Source organism: Ustilago hordei (genome assembly GCF_900519145.1).
Source record: "Ustilago hordei strain Uho2 genome assembly, contig: UHO2_contig_09, whole genome shotgun sequence".
Taxonomy (NCBI): domain Eukaryota; kingdom Fungi; phylum Basidiomycota; class Ustilaginomycetes; order Ustilaginales; family Ustilaginaceae; genus Ustilago; species Ustilago hordei.
Genome location: NW_024545280.1, coordinates 323,123 through 342,725, shown reverse-complemented (window position 1 = coordinate 342,725; position 19,603 = coordinate 323,123). Strand labels below are relative to the sequence as shown.

Genomic DNA, 19,603 nt, shown 5'->3' with positions numbered 1-19,603 from the left:
AATGTATTGGTCTGAATTCATTGTACCCAGCACCAAGCGCATGCCTCCCACCCCTTCCCATGTCATACAGCCCCAGATCATGATGGAGCTGCTGCCGAACTTGACTGTCAGCCTGACAAGCTTGCTATTGAAGCTGGCATTCTTAATCCAACAGAACTGCTTACCATCCAGTCCAAAGAAGTTGATCTTTGTCTCATTGGACCATATCACATTCTTCCAATCCTCAACAGTCATGTCCTTGTGCTCATTAGCAAATTTGTGATGGGCTTTGTAATGTCTCTTGAGTAGCTTTGGTTTTTTCACTAACCTCTGTGCTTTGTAACAACAGTAATGAAGTGCTTTTCTTACTGTGGTTGGGCATGCTTTGACTTTAAATGTCTCCTGCAGTGCATGACATGCTTTCCTGACTGTGGAGGTGGAATTGAGCTCGAAATAGTGGTCCAGGAAGCAAACATGATGATGCTGGAGTTTTCTCAGCTGGCCCCCCTTTGACTTTGGAACATCAGCGGAGGCGCTTTTGCTGATGCGATTCACAGTAGACTTGCTCAATCTGAGTTGCTCGGCAACTGAATGGGTAGATTCCCCATTTTGGAGGTGAAAGATTGCCGATCAGCACTTCTCTGGGGTGGTTTTTGGCATGATGGTATAGATATGATGGTGTCAGACTGGAAGCACTGCTGGATCACTTACAGTCATCTGATTGAGCTGAAACTTTCCACATCACTACTTTTGATGTGTATGAAGGTGCCCACCAAGTTAAATTGCAAGTTTCATTGTAGTCAAAAGCCCACAAGGTCAGGAATGGAGCAGTGTCACTATTTGGGAGCATGCTCCATAAACTGTCCCACAATAAAAAAAATCTCGGCTCTTCTTCATAGCACAATTTTCTCAGTCAATGTCAATATCAATTACACAGTCTTGGAGAGACAAAGCAGGGCTTTCAGACGATATCAGACAGTGTGGCAATACAACTTATGGCTATTGAGCATTAGAGTGATGTATGGTGACATGTAAATTTGTGGGACAGTTTATGCGCGAGCTGTATCAACCAGAGGAACTGGAAAACAAGGCGACCGACTCCAAAGTTGGACACGAGGTTTGCAGGTCTGTACCCAATCAAGGAAAGGATTGACCGGAGGGCATATCGCATCAGTCTACCAGTAAACCTTCGAGTCCACGATGTATTTCACATGTCAATGTTGGAACCAGCCAGGACGAGCACACTCGCACACCGCTCGCAGGTGCCAGTAGACCCGCGGAGGCAAGAGGAAGGATTTGTGGAGTAAGCAAAGGAATTCGTGAGCATGTTAGATTAGGGCTGGGTAATCTCGTGCGAGAAAAGAGGTGAGAGTCGTGAGCTGGAACGCTCAGACAGCAACGTGGGAGACATATTCTTGGCTGTCTTGGTGATCTATCTTGTTGCTCATCATCATCATCCTACTCCATCCTTCATCGGCCTCACCGCCAGTCCTACACCTTTGCTCGCGCTCATCACTGAGTGTGCTTGTAACCGGCAGCCGGCTGCACCTTTACCCTCCGCTATCACGAGCAACATCTCATCGAACACGTGTCACACGACCAACCTCCTTCCTAAAAGTTAGCGCAAAGTCCCCACTGAAACCTATCCGAAAGGGCCTCTTAACGATCGACGGTCGAATTCACTTGGCATCGCACGAGATCCTACCGCATACGGACGAGCACTCGGTTGCAATCATGACCGTCACAACAACGACGCCGTTTCGAGCGGTGCTCTCCCTGCTCCTCGCTTCTCTGATCATCCTCGTGCTATCACCATCCCAAGTATCGGCCGCAGCACTAACAACCCTCGTGGAACCCCACGAACGATCCTGTTTCTACGCGTGGGTAGATGCCGCAGGCGAAAAAGTAGGTTTCTATTTCGCCGTTCAATCCGGCGGTCAATTCGATATCGACTACACCGTAACCGACCCAGACTCGAAACTCATCATCGGTGGGCACAAAGAAAGACAACTGGATATCATCTTTACCGGCAACACTGTCGGAGAATACACGTTTTGTTTCGAAAACGCAATGTCTACCGTCGCTGAGAAACTTATCGATTTCGATATCACCGTCGAATCCGAACCCAGACTCGATCTTCCCATTACTCCAGCGAAACTCTTGAAAGAGCACAGCGCACCACTGGAAGAGGGGATTTCAAATATGGCCGACAAGCTAACGCAAATCACAAGGACACAGAGATACTTTAGGGTGAGGGAGAATAGGAATTTCGACACGGTCAAGAGTACGCAGAGGAAAATCTTTTGGTATTCAGTGGTGGAAAGTGGAATGATGGTAGGAATCAGTCTTGCGCAGGTTTGGATTGTCAGGGCGCTGTTCGAGAAGGGAGGTACTAAGCGCTATCGCGTTTGAGCACGAGGTAGCGAGGATAGCGTTGGCAAGCTGGCAAGTGTTAGAAATGTTCCCTTTCTAACAGCTCCTTGGACAGAATCTTGCTCTCCGTTTCGCACAACTTGCCCAGCATATCGTTGGTTCAACACGATTGTATCCAGTCAATTCACATGTAATGGCAGGCGAATTGTATGAGATCATGTCAGTTGAGCCCATGTCGCCAAGTGTTGCTCGCAGATCGAAGCCAAAGATTCGCTTTTCTGTCAACATTCCATCACACAGACACACGCTTCAAACCACGTTCGTCCGTGATCACACTGTTGCTCATACCAACACTTGGCTGTTTCTATATCCTGTACACTGAAAAATAGGCAGCCTCTCTCTCTCTCTCTCTCTCTCTCTCTACTCTACTCTACTCGTCGCTCTTAAACACAACCAATCGAGTCGCCTCGGCCACCATGCCCCCGACCTTGCATTTGCCACTGACACTCTCAACAACAGCATCCCTATTCGCCTTGAGACTGATCTCGGTCTTCATGGCTTCCAGAATAATCAGGGTCTCGCCTTTCTTCACTTTCTGTCCTGCTTTGACCTTGCAGTCGACAATCTTGCTTGGCATGGGACTGATGAGCGCGTTTTCGTTTGCGACTGCGGCAACATCCGAGATTTTCGAGAACCAGCAAGGCGGTTGGAGGGTAAAAGAGGTTACCACACCTGTTGGTAGGAATACGGTATGCTTTAGTGCAGTCGTTGGGATAGTTGTTGTGCCTGTTGTTCGCAGACTTTTGAATTGCACTTGATCTTTTTCGTTGTCGTTTTGAGTGCCGGAGTGGGAGGAGGGGGGGGAAAGGGTTACGTCGAAAGTACCTGAGATCGTTTGTCTCACAGAAACCGAGAGGTCGCCTAGGGTTTTGTGGTGTATGGGCATCGTTCGAGTTTGAAGCCGAGTGAAAGCAGGGTTTGTCCAGATGGAACCTTTGCCTTGGGCACTAGCCAAACCACTCTTAGCAGAAGCCTCGAGATGGCGTTGGTAGAGATAGACGGCACCTTGGGCGACGGCTTCATACAACTCGGACTCCTTGGTATACGGATCACCAAACAAGCCTTCTTTGCCATACTTTTCAATGAAGCCAGTCTCCAGGTCAGCCTGGAGGAACTTTTCATGTCGAACGAGATTCTTTAAGAACTGGATATTGGTCTGCGGCCCCACCACTTGATACTTGTTCAACGCATTCTCCATTATCCGCAGAGCTTCTTTTCTATCTCTACCCTTAACAATGAGTTTTGCAATCATCGGATCGTAGTGTACGCTGATTTCATCGCCGCTGATAAAACCAGTATCCACCCTTACTACCGCTTCTCCCCTTTTCCCGCTCTCAACCTCCCCTGCTGCTCCAGTAGGCGAAGTAAGCGCCGGGTTGGAATGGGTGATGGTAGTAGTAGGCGGGAGAGAAACGTGGATTAATTTGCCGCTATCAGGAAGGAAATTTGCCTCTGTATTCTCGGCATAAATCCTCGCCTCAAACGCATGGCCTTCTATCTTCAACTCATCTTGGAGCAGCGGTAGTCGATTACCCGCTGCTACTTCCAACTGCCACTCGACCAAGTCAAGACCGGAAACCATTTCGGTGACGGGATGCTCGACTTGGAGACGGGTGTTCATTTCCATGAAATACAAGTTCTCCGGTTTTTTAGCATCGAGGATGAACTCTACAGTTCCAGCACCTACATATCCCACAGCTTTGGCTGCTGCTACTGCCTTTTCCCCCAACTCTTTACGGAGGTGATCGGAGAGGTTTGGCGCGGGAGCTTCTTCGATGATCTTCTGATGTCGACGTTGTACTGAACAATCACGTTCGGAGATGTAGACAGCGTTGCCGTGCTTGTCTGCGAATACTTGTACTTCGATATGGCGTGGTGCGGTAAGGTACTTTTCGATCAGCACGGTAGGGTCCCCGAATGACTTTGCAGCCTCCCGTTGCGCCGAACTTAGCGCATCAGCAAACTCGCAAGTGTCTTGGGCAACTTTCATCCCCTTACCTCCGCCACCCTTTACCGCCTTGATGAGCACTGGGTACCCAATCTTTTCCGCCTGAGCTGCCAAAAACGCTTGTTCTTGGTTGCACCCATGGTATCCCGGCACACAAGGCACACCGGCATCCAACATAATCTCTTTGGACGCGGACTTGCTTCCCATTGCATCAATAGCGGATGATGGAGGACCGATGAACGTAACGCCCTCGCACAGCTCCAGCAGCTTAGCGAATGAGGCGTTTTCAGAAAGGAATCCATAGCCCGGGTGGATCATACTGGCACCAGTCTTTTGAGCGATAGCAAGCATCTTATCTTGGCGAAGGTAGGATTGGGAAGAAGCAGCTGGGCCAATACAGTATGCTTCATCGGCGAGCAGGACGTGCTGGGAGCGAGAGTCGGGTTCGGAGAAGACTGCGACGGTGGAGATGCCTAGACGTCGACAGGTGCGGATGATTCGACATGCGATTTCGCCACGGTTTGCGATCAAGATCTTTCGAGGTAAGGCGTTCAGGCATTCGGAGGCGATGGTGGGAAGAGTGGATGCATTTCCAGCCTGAACAGGTGCAAGCGAGAGTGAAGCACTAGCACCAGCAAGACCAATCCCATCTTGACGAGTGCCCGTGTGAAGCTGTTGCAAAGCAACACGACTAGCGATATGAGCGCCAAAGCCCCCAGTACGAGCAACGGCAAAACGAGGCTTAAGAGCCAACTGCCAAATGCGCAACATGATTGGTCGAGACGATCGCTTCAATTCTGCTTGAGTCTGAGATGGCCCTTGTAGATGAAAAAGATAGACCAGACTTGAGGTTGCAGACGAACGAGCAAGATGATGGACGCAAGAGAAAGAGACGACCTTGTGTGTGTGCAACTCTTGTTCCTCTGTGTCTTTCTGCGTTTGCAAGCGCCAAATCCAGCTGAAAACTTGCCGAGAGACAGCACAGAGCGAGCAAAGTCCGTGTAACGTCCAACAAAGCCGGTGCCCCGCAAATCAATTCCCGCCCACCCATTCTCCGCAGAACCAAACGTGTGTCCTGTGCGTTCGGCCCCGGTTTACGGCTTAAACGGTCCTTGCCTCATCTCGAGCCGCACTTGACCCCTCCTCCTGATATCCCTCAACAGCCCTGGCTCTTCTATCTCACTTGACACACTGTCGAGCAGTACAAGTGTCGCAAACATAATCTTATCTCGAAAAGGAAAACAATAATACAATAATCCCCCCTCATGGAGGGGCTGCATTCCCAACACTCGGACTCTTCTGCGCATCGTTTCCCCCCTCTCCACCCGCTGTGGAAGGAGGCCCGCTATTGCCATACACCCTCTTGTTGACGTTTGCCCTATGCAGTCTGTTTCGTAGATGAATTTCAAAATTGTTGAGGCTTTCACCTGGTCCAGGCGTGTAGAGTTTGCCGGGACAGTCGAGACATCTTACTCTCCATTCCGGTTGGGGAGGTGCAGGGACACCAGCCGGTCGAGGTCGAGCTTGGATTTCGAATCGATCGTTAGGGTAGCGAGCTTTCAGTGCTGCGCCTGATTCTGAGAGCCAGTCGGGAGGGGTGGCGTTGCTGGCCATGGAGGCTAGACGGGGGGAGACGTTGGAGGTGACAGCCGGAGCGGTGGTCGAGGTTGAGGTGCGGATGGACGAGTGAGAGCCAGCAACACCAGGAGCTGAAGTGGCGGTCATGCTGGATTCTGTGCTGGTAGCAGAGGCATCAGCGGTGCTTGCTGGTGCACCACCGCTTTCGCCAACAGCAGCAGCTTCAGAGGTAGTCGTAGCTTCTTGCTTGACCTCACCTCGCTCGTTCGCTGCTGCTGGTGCAGCCTCTGCAGTGGCGGAAGCATCACCATCAGCAGTAGTGGTGGAAGCAGACACTTTCTCCCTCGCATTCTCCGCCGCAGCCCTCCTCGCAATTGGCGCCGCTCCACTCTCATCATCATTCCCCTGCGAAGCCGACGCTGACTTCCTCGACCTCTGCACCGGCTCGGCACTGCTCGATCTCGAACTCGAATCACTATCATCTGGACTACCCACCATCTCAAACGGCAGATCCTCTTCATCCGATCGATCGCCTCCATCTCCATCTCCACCCCTACTGAGAGCGCTAGACGACGCTGGTGGCCTTCCTTTCCTCCTCACACCATTCCCCTCTCCACCTGCCGTAGCATCATCCGCCTTAGGCGTATCCGCAGCGCTCGTCGGCTCTGTCGAATCCTCCTGTTCACCTAACGCATTCAACAACGCAGTATCGATCAAAGGATTCGAGATACCCATCTTGCGGTTCAACGCTTGCTGCTGCTTCATATGGAACACCGGATCGCGCGTATACTCGAGGAAAATCACCTTGCGATGTCGGTGGTAGTACTTTCCGCAAGGACCGCACAACGATTTGTCTCCCAAAGGACCTTTTCGTCGTCCTGGTGCAAGCGTGCCGGGAATACCGCAGTTCGAGCAATACCACATTCCATCGTGGAAGTTCGGGTGTTGTCTCTCCAGATCCTCGGGTCGGACGTTGTTACGTTGAGCATACGACAGAGAGACGAGCTTGGGTGCTGCTTTCTCTGCTTGAGAGCCAGTCGCCTGGTTTTCGGGCGATCGAGCACGCTTCTTGGCCTCTTCCTCGGTGTATTCGGGTGCGAACTTGGGTCCTCCTGGATCTGACTTGCGTCCCAAACCACCGGGGAAGTCAAAGTGGATGGCGTGATGGTTGACCTTGGGCTTCTTCCGATCTGGCAGGCCAAGACCCTCGGGACCTGGTGTAGGCGTTCCGTGATCGTGGGCTTGCGAAGGTGCGATCGATGCATTGGCAGCAGCTGCAGCAGCTCGTCGTGTTGACATGCCTCCGTATCGGTCGCTGAGGCCATTCGCGTTCTGCAGAGCCGAAGCCGAGTCGGTTTGAGCAGTCTGAATGCCGAACACGGCGGGTGTCCGTTGCGTCTTTTGCGGATCGCGATCAGGCAAGTTGACACCACGACGTCCACGTGTCTGACGACGCTTTCTTCGCGCTTCGCGCTCGCGTTCGCGGTCCAGACGCTCGATCTCGGATTCGGTAAGCTGCATCAAACGAGGCGTAAAGCTGTACGACTCGAGCTCGCTTCGCGACAGGTTGGCTTTGCTGACCGGTCCAAGGAACGCAGCACGCAGTTCTTCGTCGGCGATCGGTCGTCCGTCGAATGTGTGCCCGGTCATGGCAAGCGACTTGACATGCACTGAAACCTGCTCGCGAATCGAGTGAGCAATGGCCGTCTTGAACTCGCCAGAAAGACCCAAGTCGGCAGCAAACGTCTCGGCAAACTTCTCAGCAGCGGCAGGATCCGAATCATTGGCGTCCCATTCGAACTGGTCGACCAGGTTCATGCTGCCAACGGTGATGTCGAGCTTGATCATCATGCGCAACTCCTCAGCTGGAGTTGTGTCGACGATCTCTGGCGGTTCCGATCGTGCCTCTTCCTCCTCGCTGCTGTTGTCGTCCACGTGCATGGCGACATCTTGTCCATCCTCTCCTTTGGCAGCAGCAGCATTCGCAGTGTTGCTGGGCTTGTTGCCGAAAGGCAAACGCTCGACCTGACGTCGCCACTTGGACCACCAGCGCAGGTCCTTGTCCTCGAGAGATCCCTTGCCCTCTCTCGTGTCGGCGTTAAAGTCGAAAGTAGGCTTCGCCTTGAACGCGCTCGTCGTCTGATGATCCATGATCTGCGTGGTGATCTGCTCCTTGATTTGAGGAACAAACACTGTCGCAGGCAATCCAATATCCTCGCAGATCGACTGAGAAAAGGCCTCGACATTGATGTGCGAGTCCTGAGCATTCCACGTAAACGTGTCGCGCAACTTCCAGTGCTCGTGATCGATCTCCAGTCGGATGGGCACCAGATCTTCGCCCTGCTGCGAAACAGACTCCATGATGGATCGCTTGAGAGGGATGTGAGGACGGGCACCACGCTGACCTTGGTCGAGGTCGGCACGCTTTTGATTGGGGAAAAGCACGCCGAAGGGCTTGAACATGTCGCGAGCCAAACCCGAAGTGTCTTCCTCCTCGGGACGCTCCCACCAGGCTAGAGGCTTGGGCTTGGTGATGGTGCCGTCCGTTGCTTTGCGTCGTGGAGGTCGAACAGCATCGATGCGTTCTTTCACCGATTTCTCCATCTGCTGCTGTTGCTGTCGGAAAAGCTTCTCGTACTCAAGGTCTCGCTTCATGATCCCGACCAACTCTGCTTCTTGCTCTGCACTGAGTGGCTTCCAGATCTCATCGTCCTCCTTGTCATCGCCGTTCTTGCTGCCGGCATCGCCCTTGCCATCAGTAGCGGCACGCTGAGGTCGCATAGCATCGTCGAGCTTAGTCACGCAAGTGTTGAAGTGAGTGATGGGCGTACCGACTGCGGACTCCTTTGGTGCAGGACCACCGAGGAGCATGGGCATGTTGGCCAAGTTCGAGGGCACAGTCTGTGCGAAAGCTGGAGCACCACCTGCCAAAGTCGTTGGCTTGCCTGTCGCAGACGCAGCGGCTGCAGCTGCATCAGGGAGCGACTGTGGCTCGCCTCCAGGGATGGCAGCGCCGGGCGGTGTGGGAACGACTGGAACACCAGGAGCACCTGAATGAGTCGGCAGTGCAGCCGATGAGCCCTTTCGACCTTTGGGTGTGGGTGTAGCTGCACCGCCAAAGCTTCCAATCAGTTGCTGCTGAGCCGATGGCTGTCCTGCCGCTGCGTTGGCTGCAGCCATCATCGTCGGGTCGGGTGTAGTAGCAGCGACGCCGTCCATACCGGGCGGGGCTGTACCTGGGATACCACCAGCAAGGGAAGGTCTCCTGTTGTCCGGCGTGCCCATCATCGAAGAATCCTGCACCATCGAGGGACGACGACCTTGCTGCTTGAGCATCTGGGGAGTTCCATCGGGACCCATCTGAGGTGCGCCGGTCCCCCCGAATCCTGGTGGCATTTGACCAGCCGGACCACCTGGCATCATTCCCTGCAGTGGCATGGCCATTCCTGGAGCGATGCCTGGTGGCAATTGACCAGGAGCAGGTGGTGGTGCCATCAAGCCTTGTGGCCCTCCCTGTTGGAAGTTGGGTGGAATTGGTCCTGACCGCGAGTCGGGCCTGCCCGATCCACTTAGAGCAAGACTGGATTGACGAGGACGGGACTTGTTGGCCATGCCCGGGCTAGATGTGGCTCCTGCGGGTCCCATAGGCGAAGGAGCTCGCATGCTGGAAGGTGAGGCATGCTGACCAGCGGGTGTGGAAGGACGCTGACCGTGCGGGTGACCAAGTGAAGGTGCGACGAGGGGTGGCTGGGGTTGTTGATGCTGTTGTTGCTGCTGTTGCTGCATTTGTTGCTGTTGCTGCTGCAGGTGCTGTTGTTGCTGCTGCTGCATGATGAGTATCTGTTGCTGCTGCTGAGGCGTCATGGGAGGCGCTCCGAAGCCTTGTTGCTGAAGCTGCTGCTGCTGTTGCAATGTTGGCGGCTGTTGCTGTAGCTGTGGTGGCTGCACTGGCATGGACGACATGGAGGGTTGTCGCTGCGGCTGTCCCGGCTGTCCCGGCTGTCCCGGCTGGCCTGGTTGTCCACTTTGCTGAGGGATGAGACCAAGTCCACGAGCTTCATTGATCGTCAAAACCATACCTCCGTTGGGCATCATGGCTGGATGAGATCCACCAGGCAAGCTGGAAGCCTTGAGGAATAGGTAACCCATCTGCATCAAAGTGTGCACTGGAGTGAGACCGGAACCTTCCTGCGCCTTAGCAAGTGCCAATGCTCTCGACAGAACCGCCTGCTGCTGCTGCGGGTTGAGACTTGGTGCCCAGTTGGGTGGTACGATCTGCTGAGACGGCGGTTGTTGAGCCGGTATGCCCATCTGCTGCGGCTGCAGCGGCTGTGAGATAGCCTGCATCCCTGGCGGCAAAGTGTGCATCTGAGAAGGAGTACCTTGTCCACCAAGCGAGACACTAGGAGATCTTGTGTGACTTCGAGAGCGCTCAAACGCACTGCCGGGTAGCGAAGCACCTTGAATGCCAGCTATTGACGAAGCGCTCGGTGACTGCTGCATGCTGGAGGTACCTGGAGCGTTTGCATGCTGCATCACAGGTGTCTGGGATTGCGACGCTTGCGCTTGTGCCTGTGCTGCTTTGGTCGAGGACTTTTTCTCAGACTTCTTCCGTGGCGGCTTAGGCTTGGAGGCTGGCGTGGGAGTGGAAGGGACAGTGCCATTGTTGCTATTGGCTCGGCGCTGCTGCTGCGGTGTTCCTGGTTGCTGATGCGAGGGAGCGGGCGACGACTGACCAGGTTGCATTGGGTTCTGGTTACCAGCCTGCAAGTACGACGGAAGACCGTTGGGAGCCTGCTGCTGTTGTTGCTGTAGGGCAGAGTTGGGTCGAACCGGAGAAGCACCACCGGGGAACATGTTCATCTGCTGTTGCTGCGGTTGCTGTGACTGCTGCTTTGGTGTACCGCCCATGAGCGCCGAAGGATCTAGCATACCTTGCATGTTTCCATTCTGTGCTTGCTGAAACATGGCAGCTGACTGACCCGGTTGTGACGATTCGCCGGCCTGATTCTGCTGCTGTTGTTGTTGTTGTTGTTGTTGCATCATGAGCTGGTTGAAAGCGCCTGGTGGGATGGCTCCCGGATTGAACTGACCAAGGGCTTGCATAGCCTGCAAGGCTTGCATCGGATTCTGCTGGAACAAAGCCATCGTCTGAGGATTGAGACCGAAAGCAGCAGGGTTGAATTGACCTGCACCGAACTGCATTTGCTGCGGTGGTTGCTGTTGAGGCTGTTGAGGTTGTTGAGGTTGTTGAGGCTGCTGCGGTTGACCCATGCCAGCCATCTGACCAAAATTGTTGAACATGCCTCCTCCACCGTTCTGTAGCTGTGCGAGTAAGTTCTGCTGCATCTGTTGTTGTTGTTGTTGTTGTTGTTGTTGTTGTTGCTGCTGCTGCTGCTGCTGCTGTTGTTGTTGTTGTTGTTGCTGTTGTTGTTGTTGGTTTGGCTGTTGCTGTGGAGGCCACCGCGACGCTTGTCCACCAGGCGGTTGTTGCTGCTGTTGCTGTTGTTGAAGTTGTTGCAAGAGCATCTGTGGATTGAAGGTGCCCATAGGACTGTTGACGCCACTGGCAGCAGCGGCCTGCATGTTGATGCCGCCTGCACCAGGATTGTTCGGATCGAGACCCATCATGGCAGGGTTGAACATGGCAGGGTTGAAGCGTGACTGCTGTGGTGTGCTGGGCTGTGAGGGCTGCTGTTGCTGTTGTTGCAATAGGGCTGCGGCCAGCTGTGGGTTGTTCTGGAGCGTGCTCAGGTCGAAGCCCCCGAACATGGCAGGATTGACCATGTTAGGGTTAGAGCCGTCCATCTGTCCACCACCAGCATTGGGCTGTGGTTGCTGCTGGCCAAATATGTTGGCAGCAAAGTTGTTGCCAAACATGTTGGGATCCATGACGCGCCAGAGAGCGGGGAGGTCGACTCAGCGCGCGTCGGCTGATCGACGAGGAAGCAAGGGTATCGGTGCAAGAGGAGTTCCGGTGAGACTGAGGAGTAAGTGTAGTTTGAGCCTGGAGTAGACGCTTTTCGATAGATCGAGATTCGGCGTTTCACAACGTCAGCGTCGTGAAGAGAAGAGATGCTGGTGAGCGACACTTGCGAGCATGTAGGTTGAGACTGATTGATCTGAGTAGAGAGAGACGCAAAATGAACAAGGACAGAGGATGGTGCTCATCGACAGTGTCGTCGAGATGTTTGCCGCGTTGAAGAGTGGTAGGTGGGGTAGATGCGACGGAGGATGCAGCGATGCACCGCTCTATCTAGTGACGCTTGCGACGGTTGAGCAGACGTGACCTGTAATCGATTGCAAATGCTGACGGATGCAGGGCCCTGCTATGAAGATGCGATCAACCAAGATTGAGAGCCGAGGTGAAGCAAAAGGAAAGGAGCCGGTCGTGTTGTTGAAGCTGGGATGACCAAAGAACAGAGACCGAAAGAAGAAAGAGAGGGAGATGAAAGGGCGGGGGGGGAGGGGTCGGATGATGAAAGCGGTCGAGGATGGCGATGATGATGAGGAGGAGGAGGAGGAGGAAGGAGGAGGATGATGGTAATCAGGAAGCATTGGCAGGCATGTCTCCAATTCGGCGTCTCTGGCTCACTCTCTTGCAACTCAACGCGCCTTTCGATTTGACTCTCCAGAAAGGCGACCGAAAGCGAGAATCTGACAGAACCGCCGACGCGCTGAGTGGCCCCAAAAGACCCTCCCCCCCGATTCGACCTCAAAGATTGGGCAGCAGCGCAGAAGAGAGCGTCCAAAATCCTGCCAATTCCATCTCATTTGGCTTGGGCCCCGATCTACGACTGAGCCAGATCGCAGCTCCGTCTCGCTCTGTCCTATCGCATCCCCCCCCCCCCCGCTTTCTGCTCAGTTGCAACGCATCACAGCATGCAGCCTTATCCCTCACAAAACACATGCATAGGTATCAATGATCTAGGCTTGCTTTGTACAGAGCCACGAGTATACTTGCTTCCATTGTAACAAGATGAAGGAGGTGGATGAGCAAGTAAACGCTCTACCATCGACTGGCAGCAGTCGTTCCTCTGCCTTTGTAGATGTGATCCAGCAAATCCTTCACCTTGGCTCCACCCGTCGTTGTCGTTGTCGTTGTCCTTGTTGGTGGCGCATCCGACTTGTTCATTCCATTCCCGTATTCATACTGGCACGCTGCACCTGCAACTGCATCGGAAGGAAGGATCGAAGCTGTACTAGCTTGGACAGGATCCCAATCTGGATGATTCGCTTTGAACCCAAGGATGCTTTGCTCTATCTTGCCCTCCTTGATTCCATTTCTTATCGCTCGTCTTCCGTTACGCTTTGGATCTTGGTACATCTCCCTCGCCGCAGCACCACCCGTCGTACTGGCTGTTGGTTGACGTGCAAAGTCAAACACGGCAAACCAACATACATGTCCCAACCCGTCCACATGGATCGTATACTTCCTTAAAAAGTCGATCAGCTCGGGCGCACATGCTGGTAAAGTCAGCCACAGTACAAACGGCGTTGTCACTACACTGAGCAACTCTTGCAAGAAGATGTAGATCTTGAGCGTATACAGCTGTCCGAATGCCTGATGCACTTCAGCTGAATGGAAGCGACCCTTCCACTCCTGGGGCAGGTAGTGGGTGTGTTGAATCACTTCGCGCAGCACTGCTTCGGGTTCGAACACCAGATGTTCGTCCGGTATCATACCGCGAGCAACGGCTAGAATGGCACCAAACACCCCGATGTAGAACAGCACGTTGCGCTGAGGTGTAATGTCAAAATGCAGGAACAGATCCGGATCAATCACCGATGCAAGGATAAGCACGGCAGTAAACGAGCCAGCGACGAATGCCACGAACCGCGCAACGATGGCTGTCTTCTCCTTGGGGAATTGGTCAATGTACTTTTGCGCAGGCGCATAGGAGGTATGACATCGTCTCCGGAAGAGATGCGGCAGCTCGTTGAACTCGCGCAACTTCCATCGTGCGTATTGCGTGTATTGTCGAGATCCCAAGTTGGACGGGTCTTTGTGATACTCTTCAAAGTAGCGGAAGAAAGAGTAGACCAACAAGTAGAGCACGATGAAAGGTGCAAAGATGGCATTGACCATCGCCATGAACAGCAAGCGTCGTCGTAAACCTTCAATCAGATCAGCTCGATAGCCTTCCGACAGGAACTGGTGCCGTACTTGTCCATTCGAGTCGAAAAGGAAGCCTAAAAGGCAAAAGTTGAGATTCCACTCGAGACTTCGCGTCAGCGCTGGACTACGATTGCGTAGGCCAGGCACCGAGAGGTCAAGGATGTTCTCGTTGAACAGCGCGATGAGATAATTCTCCTGACGCATGATGCGGTTAGCTACATCGTGTGCGTCCAGTCGCTGTTGCTGTGATGCACTTGCTCGATCCTCAAGCTCAATCTCGTCCGCTGAGCTGAGCGAGGTGTTGGGATGCTGTTCACGCAGAGCCGAGATGCGGTTGACTACTTCGTGCCACGGGATGGACTGCACATCCGCGTCCGGGATGCCGAGAAGGTGTTCGTAAAATCCGTGCATCGCTCTCAGTCTCGATAGGCCAAGCAGGAATTGTACTACTTGCCAGCCGAATGCTGCGACCAGCAGAAACACCATCACCCTGGTACCTGGAGAGAAGCGGGCTACGCAATGGCCCACAATAACATCGCCTAGTTGACCGTCGTGTCGAATCGCCGAATAGTCAATGCATCCTAACAAGAAGGTGGAGAAGGAGATGACGAATGCAACTGTGAGGAGGTTGAGCGAACGTGAGAGTGCAATGCAGATGGCACCTCGTCCAAGATAGTAGGCGTATACTTCTTGCAGGAAAGCGTCGAGATTGTCGACGTTAGCCCACATCCACAGTGCCTTCTGCTTGGCGTTGAGCCCTCCGACCGCAGATGCTCGAGAACGTGGATCTGATGTGTTTGTGCGGCGCCTGCTGGATCTACTCGAGGAGCGAGATGATCTGGTGGGCAGTAGCGATGCTTTCGACCTTCGAGCATCTTTTGCGATAAGGCCGATTTCTTCATCTGAAAGTAGGTCCTCGGGATCTTGGTCGTCGGCATTGTCACCTTCTGCAGGGCCGGCAGCATCGGTACTGTGGCCCTCGATGCCATCCCCATTCGTGGCGGCGTGCCGACTGCTGGATGCTCTGCCAATGGATGCAGCACTTGCTTGCACGCTCTCGTGAAACGACTCTTCGCGGATGTCATCCTGTCGAGACCGACTTGGGCTTCTGTGCTGACTTGTTGATGGATGGACGATGCGCGACTGCTCAAAGATACAAGACTTGAGGCTGCCCGAAGACGTTGGCGGTGGCAATGGCTCTGGACCATCTGGGTCCGCAAAGGGCGAGTTAAGATCCATCCTGGCTCATCCTTGTCGTGGCCAGTCGCTTGTGCAAACGAGATTTCCGCTGCAGGAAGGGCAGCGGAGCTTTGGCGCTGAATCGAGGGATCGAGAGGTGTTGATGAAAGCTGTTGAGGGTGGTGGTGGTGGATTGGTGATGAATGGCGGTGAGGTCTATGCTTTGGACCCTTGCTTGCTGCTTGAATCGTCAGGGTCTGCAAAGAGCACGTGATAACAAGTCACGCGCACAGCCTCTTTGTTTCGGTCTTTGCCTGCAATCCACTTAGTATATACGATTTCGATTTTGTTTCGTGCGATTGAGTCCAGGCGGTAAATTTTTGGTCACGCGTGCCTCCACTTTTGGCTGCAATTTCGCACCTCCGCTTTCGGCGACTGTTTTTTCTTTTTCTTTTTCTTTTTCTTTTTTTTGCGCTCCAGGGTCTTTGTTTATTACTTTGATCTCACATGTTCATCTTGTGGCAGACACACGTGATGCTGCTGCGGTTTGCTTTTGAGAAGATTTTGGCAAAAGTTGCGAGAATAAAGGATCAGCAGAAACCGTTGATCCTCCTTTCTTCTTCTCCTTGTGCAGCAAACTTCTGACCGCCTAGTGTTGCTCCCTCGGCCTGAAGTGGTGATCTGTTCGCGGATCGCTACTTCGCAGCACTTCCATGGCCATGAGGTGAGCGTCAAAGGTGGTCTAGATCAACTCGCGACTCCAGGGGGCTCGATATCTTATTCCGTTTGCTGAGCCCTCGCACCGTCACCGCCCAGCCGCTTGACCTTGGACGTTCTCTTGGCAGGGCACGTTCAAGAGGTTGGGTTAGGTCCGCGATCCAACGTCTCAGCACCCGTGCTTCCTTTTGCTCCCCTTCTATCAGGCCGGGCAAGGAGGTGGGTCGGTGGTTGGCACATTCCTTTCTTCAACTCTGATACATCTTTGTTCTCTTTTCGTTCGCATTGCAATCGATACAATCCTTAAGCAAGCAGCAGGAGCATCACCAACGTCTGCCTCAAGACTATGTGCAAGATACTGGCCATCCAAAGACAGTCATGCTCTCAAACAGACTTTATTATCCTTCCTGCCTCTCCTCTCCTCTGCACTGCACCGATCGATGCAGAGACATCAAGGTCTCTTGAAGCGGTGCTGTCTTGCGTTAGTGACCCCAAGGCTATGCTAGGACCTGAGTCCCCTTCTACAGGCTGAATCAGGCGAGCGTATACCGGGACCCTGTCGCATTGGGTTCCCACTGCGTAGAATTTCGTATACCTTAGCGCGGTCTGAGTGTGCAGTGTCAACAAAGCGCAAATCACGAGGACCTTTTCTTGATTACGAATTATGTCAGGTTTTGATAAATGCAATGTGCTCCTCCTCTCTTATCGAAGGCAAGATGGCCGAGTGGTCTAAGGCGTAGCATTAAGGAAGATATCCTGCACAAAATCAGGAAGACCTGCTATCTTCGGGCGTGGGTTCGAATCCCACTCTTGTCACCATTCCTTTTTCTTGTCCATTTCTTTCGCCACCATGAACGCGGAATTCTGAGGGGAACACCCTCACCAAATTTCGAACAAGATTCATCAGACAATGAATGAGTAATGGTGTTTAAACCCTTTTGAGATGATGGTTCTTGATGCTTGTTAAACTCTGCCATCTGCAACACTGCAAACCCCTTACACACCAACTCTTCTGGCCTAATACAATCATCTTGACAACACTCAGTGCAGGCCAACACCACAGATCTGGGGCTCCAACCCCCCCCCCTTTTCCACCACACACTGCCCACCTTGACTTTCTCATCCAAGACCCACCTAACATGATTGAATCTTGAACAATTCCCACCCCATTTTTGGCTACACACGACTTTAGAGCGACGTTGGGGTGCTTGCTCTCAGATGGAGTTTAAATGGCATTGTTTCTGGCTTTCTCGCTCCTTTGACCAGGCAGTTGTCATAGGGCTGGATGTGCAGAAGCAGGAAGATGTCACAGGGTCAGCGGGTCAGCATATGAAGTGTGCACCAAATTGATTGGTGGTGATCATCGAGAGTTGACAAGTTAATCAGGTGTCATGGGCCTGAATGCTCAAGAAGCAGGAGGGTCACTGGTTCATATGGAAGGAGCACAGGTATCGAAGATCTAGTCGATACCAGTAGAGAGCATGGTCATAGTGCAGTCTCCATGGAGACCATGGACTCCTATGGACTCACATGCAAAGGAGGACATGAGCCACATGCAAGGAGGGCCAGGCACAGCCACAAGGAGGACCAAGCTCAAGGAGCAGGCACAGCCATGAAGAGGACCAAGCTCAGATGGTTACCACTCAGGGGCTCAAGAGACAAGAGTCAAAGGAACCATCACCAGTCAAAGGAGAAGGAGCAGTGTATAGGAAACTGGCAAGCAGGTCCTGAGGAGGAGGAGCAGTGTCAAAGGAGTCGACACAACTCAGGAGGCACAGGGGTGCCAAGCAGGCAGGACAGCAAGGAGGAGGAGCAGTGTCAAAGGAGTTGACACAGCTCAAGAGGCACATGGGTGCCAAGCAAGCAGGATAGCTCAAGGAGGACAGGAGTGGTGCTAGAGGGGCCCCTTGTACAGTACTTGATGAAGAAGGTACACTCTGGAGAGAGAGAGCAGGAGCAGCATTGCTGGTGATGCTGTGAAGAGGTATATAACCATACCCTCTCATCATCAAAGGTCAAGTGGATCCTGATCCACTCTACACCCATCATAACTAGTTATCACTTCAGCATAAGTATATATTAGTTCCAGTCAGCATAGTAGCAATCTATCAAGGTTGCTCCTCATTGTAGTGCATGTGTTGTATCACCGCTACCTGACATCTGAAGGCAGTTCATAGCAAACCAGCAGTCTGGATATAGATAGAACCAAAGGCAGTAGTCCACTGTGGTCCAGGGATCACTTCAAGCATCAAGTCAACACACTGGACACTCGTGTTGCCTGGCCCTCCTCACATATGGGCCCAGTCCTCCTTTGCATGTGAGTCCGTAGGAGTCCATGGTCTCCATGGAGACTGCACTACGACCATGCTCTCTACTGGTATCGACTAGATCTCCGATACCTGTGCTCCTTCCATATGAACCAGTGACCCTCCTGCTTCTTGAGCATTCAGGCCCATGACACCGAGCTACCCCTGAACAGAGTGTCTGTCATGGGCCTGGGTGCGCAGAACGAGGAAAGACCGAAGTTCATATGAAGGTAGCGCAGGAATCATGGAATTGGGTAGATTGGAGGAGCTGTGACAAAGTTCACTGAGATCGGTAGTAGAATCAGCTCTATGGCAGATCACAGCGAAATCGGCACGAGCATCATCAATATCACAAATCCCACCAGAATCTGCAGCAAGCAAGATCATGTGGCAGATTCTGTGGAGATCGGTAGTAAGGATGTCCGTATGATGATTCACATGCGAGAGGGACCGAGCTCAGCGACATGCAGTCAGTTACCACTCAGGGGCCCACAGGACAGGAGTAGAAGAGAACTGTCGCCAGTCAAAGGAAGGAGATCTGTGTATAGGACACCGGCGAAAGGGACATGAAGAGGAGGAGCAGTGTCAATGAAGTTGACACAGCTCAGGAAAGACAGGAGGGACAAGGCTTGAAACAGAGAAGGTGCCTCCTTGGAGATCCCTGTGCAGTACTCGATGAGGAGGGTACCCTCTGGAGAGAGGGAGCAGGAGCAGTGTCACTGGCAACGCTGCGAAGAGGTATATAGTCCTACCTCCTTGTCACAAATGGTCGAGTGGATCCTCATCCACTCTACTCTCATCAAATGAACTAGTATTACTTCAAGCAATAAGTATCATTAGGTCACAGTCAGCATAGAAGTAATCAACAGATCGCTCCTCATCGAAGTGCATGTGTTGTATCACCATTTCCTGATGTCTGAAGGCAGTTTGTAGCAACCAGCAGTCCGGATAACAATAGAACCGAAGGCAGATGTCCACTGCGGCCCGGGGATCACTTCAAGCGTTAGCCAACACACTGGACACTCGTGTTGGCGTCATCAACCCATACTCACACCAGACCATTGGTGTCAACATCAAGCTCACTTAGAGTTGTATCATAGTCTGATTGTGCCGAGCTACCTCTGGATGGAGTGTCCACAGCGGTTAGTCAAAATCTGTCATAACGATAATACAACTACAGATTCTAATGAGAAAGGTGACAGAGAAGGCTCTGTTGCATATTTCACTAAGAATCGGAATACCATTAGTGCTGTTGCATAATTCGACAGAATCGGTGATAGTACTGATACTACTACTGATCTCAGGTTTCAGGCGCGCGACCGCTGACAGTGTCCACAGAGGTCA

The 19,603-nt window shown here is 52.9% G+C and overlaps 4 protein-coding genes and 1 non-coding gene across 5 annotated transcripts; 2 read left to right on the top strand and 3 right to left on the bottom strand.

Moving 5' to 3' along the window:
* Positions 1–1,713: 1,713 nt before the first annotated feature.
* UHO2_04480 (uncharacterized protein) lies at positions 1,714–2,391 on the top strand (the record flags this gene model as incomplete). Its single annotated transcript, XM_041558472.1, has 1 exon — positions 1,714–2,391. The coding sequence occupies one exon, from the start codon at positions 1,714–1,716 to the stop codon at positions 2,389–2,391; it is 678 nt and encodes a 225-aa protein (XP_041414406.1).
* A 391-nt stretch (positions 2,392–2,782) lies between these two features.
* UHO2_04479 (putative methylcrotonoyl-CoA carboxylase biotin carboxylase chain) lies at positions 2,783–5,131 on the bottom strand (the record flags this gene model as incomplete). The annotated part of the gene is made up of 1 exon (XM_041558471.1): positions 2,783–5,131. The coding sequence occupies one exon, from the start codon at positions 5,129–5,131 to the stop codon at positions 2,783–2,785; it is 2,349 nt and encodes a 782-aa protein (XP_041414405.1).
* Positions 5,132–5,623: 492 nt separating this feature from the next.
* Positions 5,624–11,830, bottom strand: UHO2_04478 (uncharacterized protein; the record flags this gene model as incomplete). Its single annotated transcript, XM_041558470.1, has 1 exon — positions 5,624–11,830. One exon carries the CDS (start codon positions 11,828–11,830, stop codon positions 5,624–5,626), a length of 6,207 nt encoding a protein of 2,068 aa, XP_041414404.1.
* A 1,117-nt stretch (positions 11,831–12,947) lies between these two features.
* UHO2_04477 (uncharacterized protein) lies at positions 12,948–15,296 on the bottom strand (the record flags this gene model as incomplete). The annotated part of the gene is made up of 1 exon (XM_041558469.1): positions 12,948–15,296. One exon carries the CDS (start codon positions 15,294–15,296, stop codon positions 12,948–12,950), a length of 2,349 nt encoding a protein of 782 aa, XP_041414403.1.
* A 1,367-nt stretch (positions 15,297–16,663) lies between these two features.
* On the top strand, positions 16,664–16,769 carry tRNA-Leu(AAG). The gene has a single exon. It is a non-coding gene; the product is annotated as a tRNA-Leu (tRNA).
* The last annotated feature ends 2,834 nt before the right edge of the window (positions 16,770–19,603 follow it).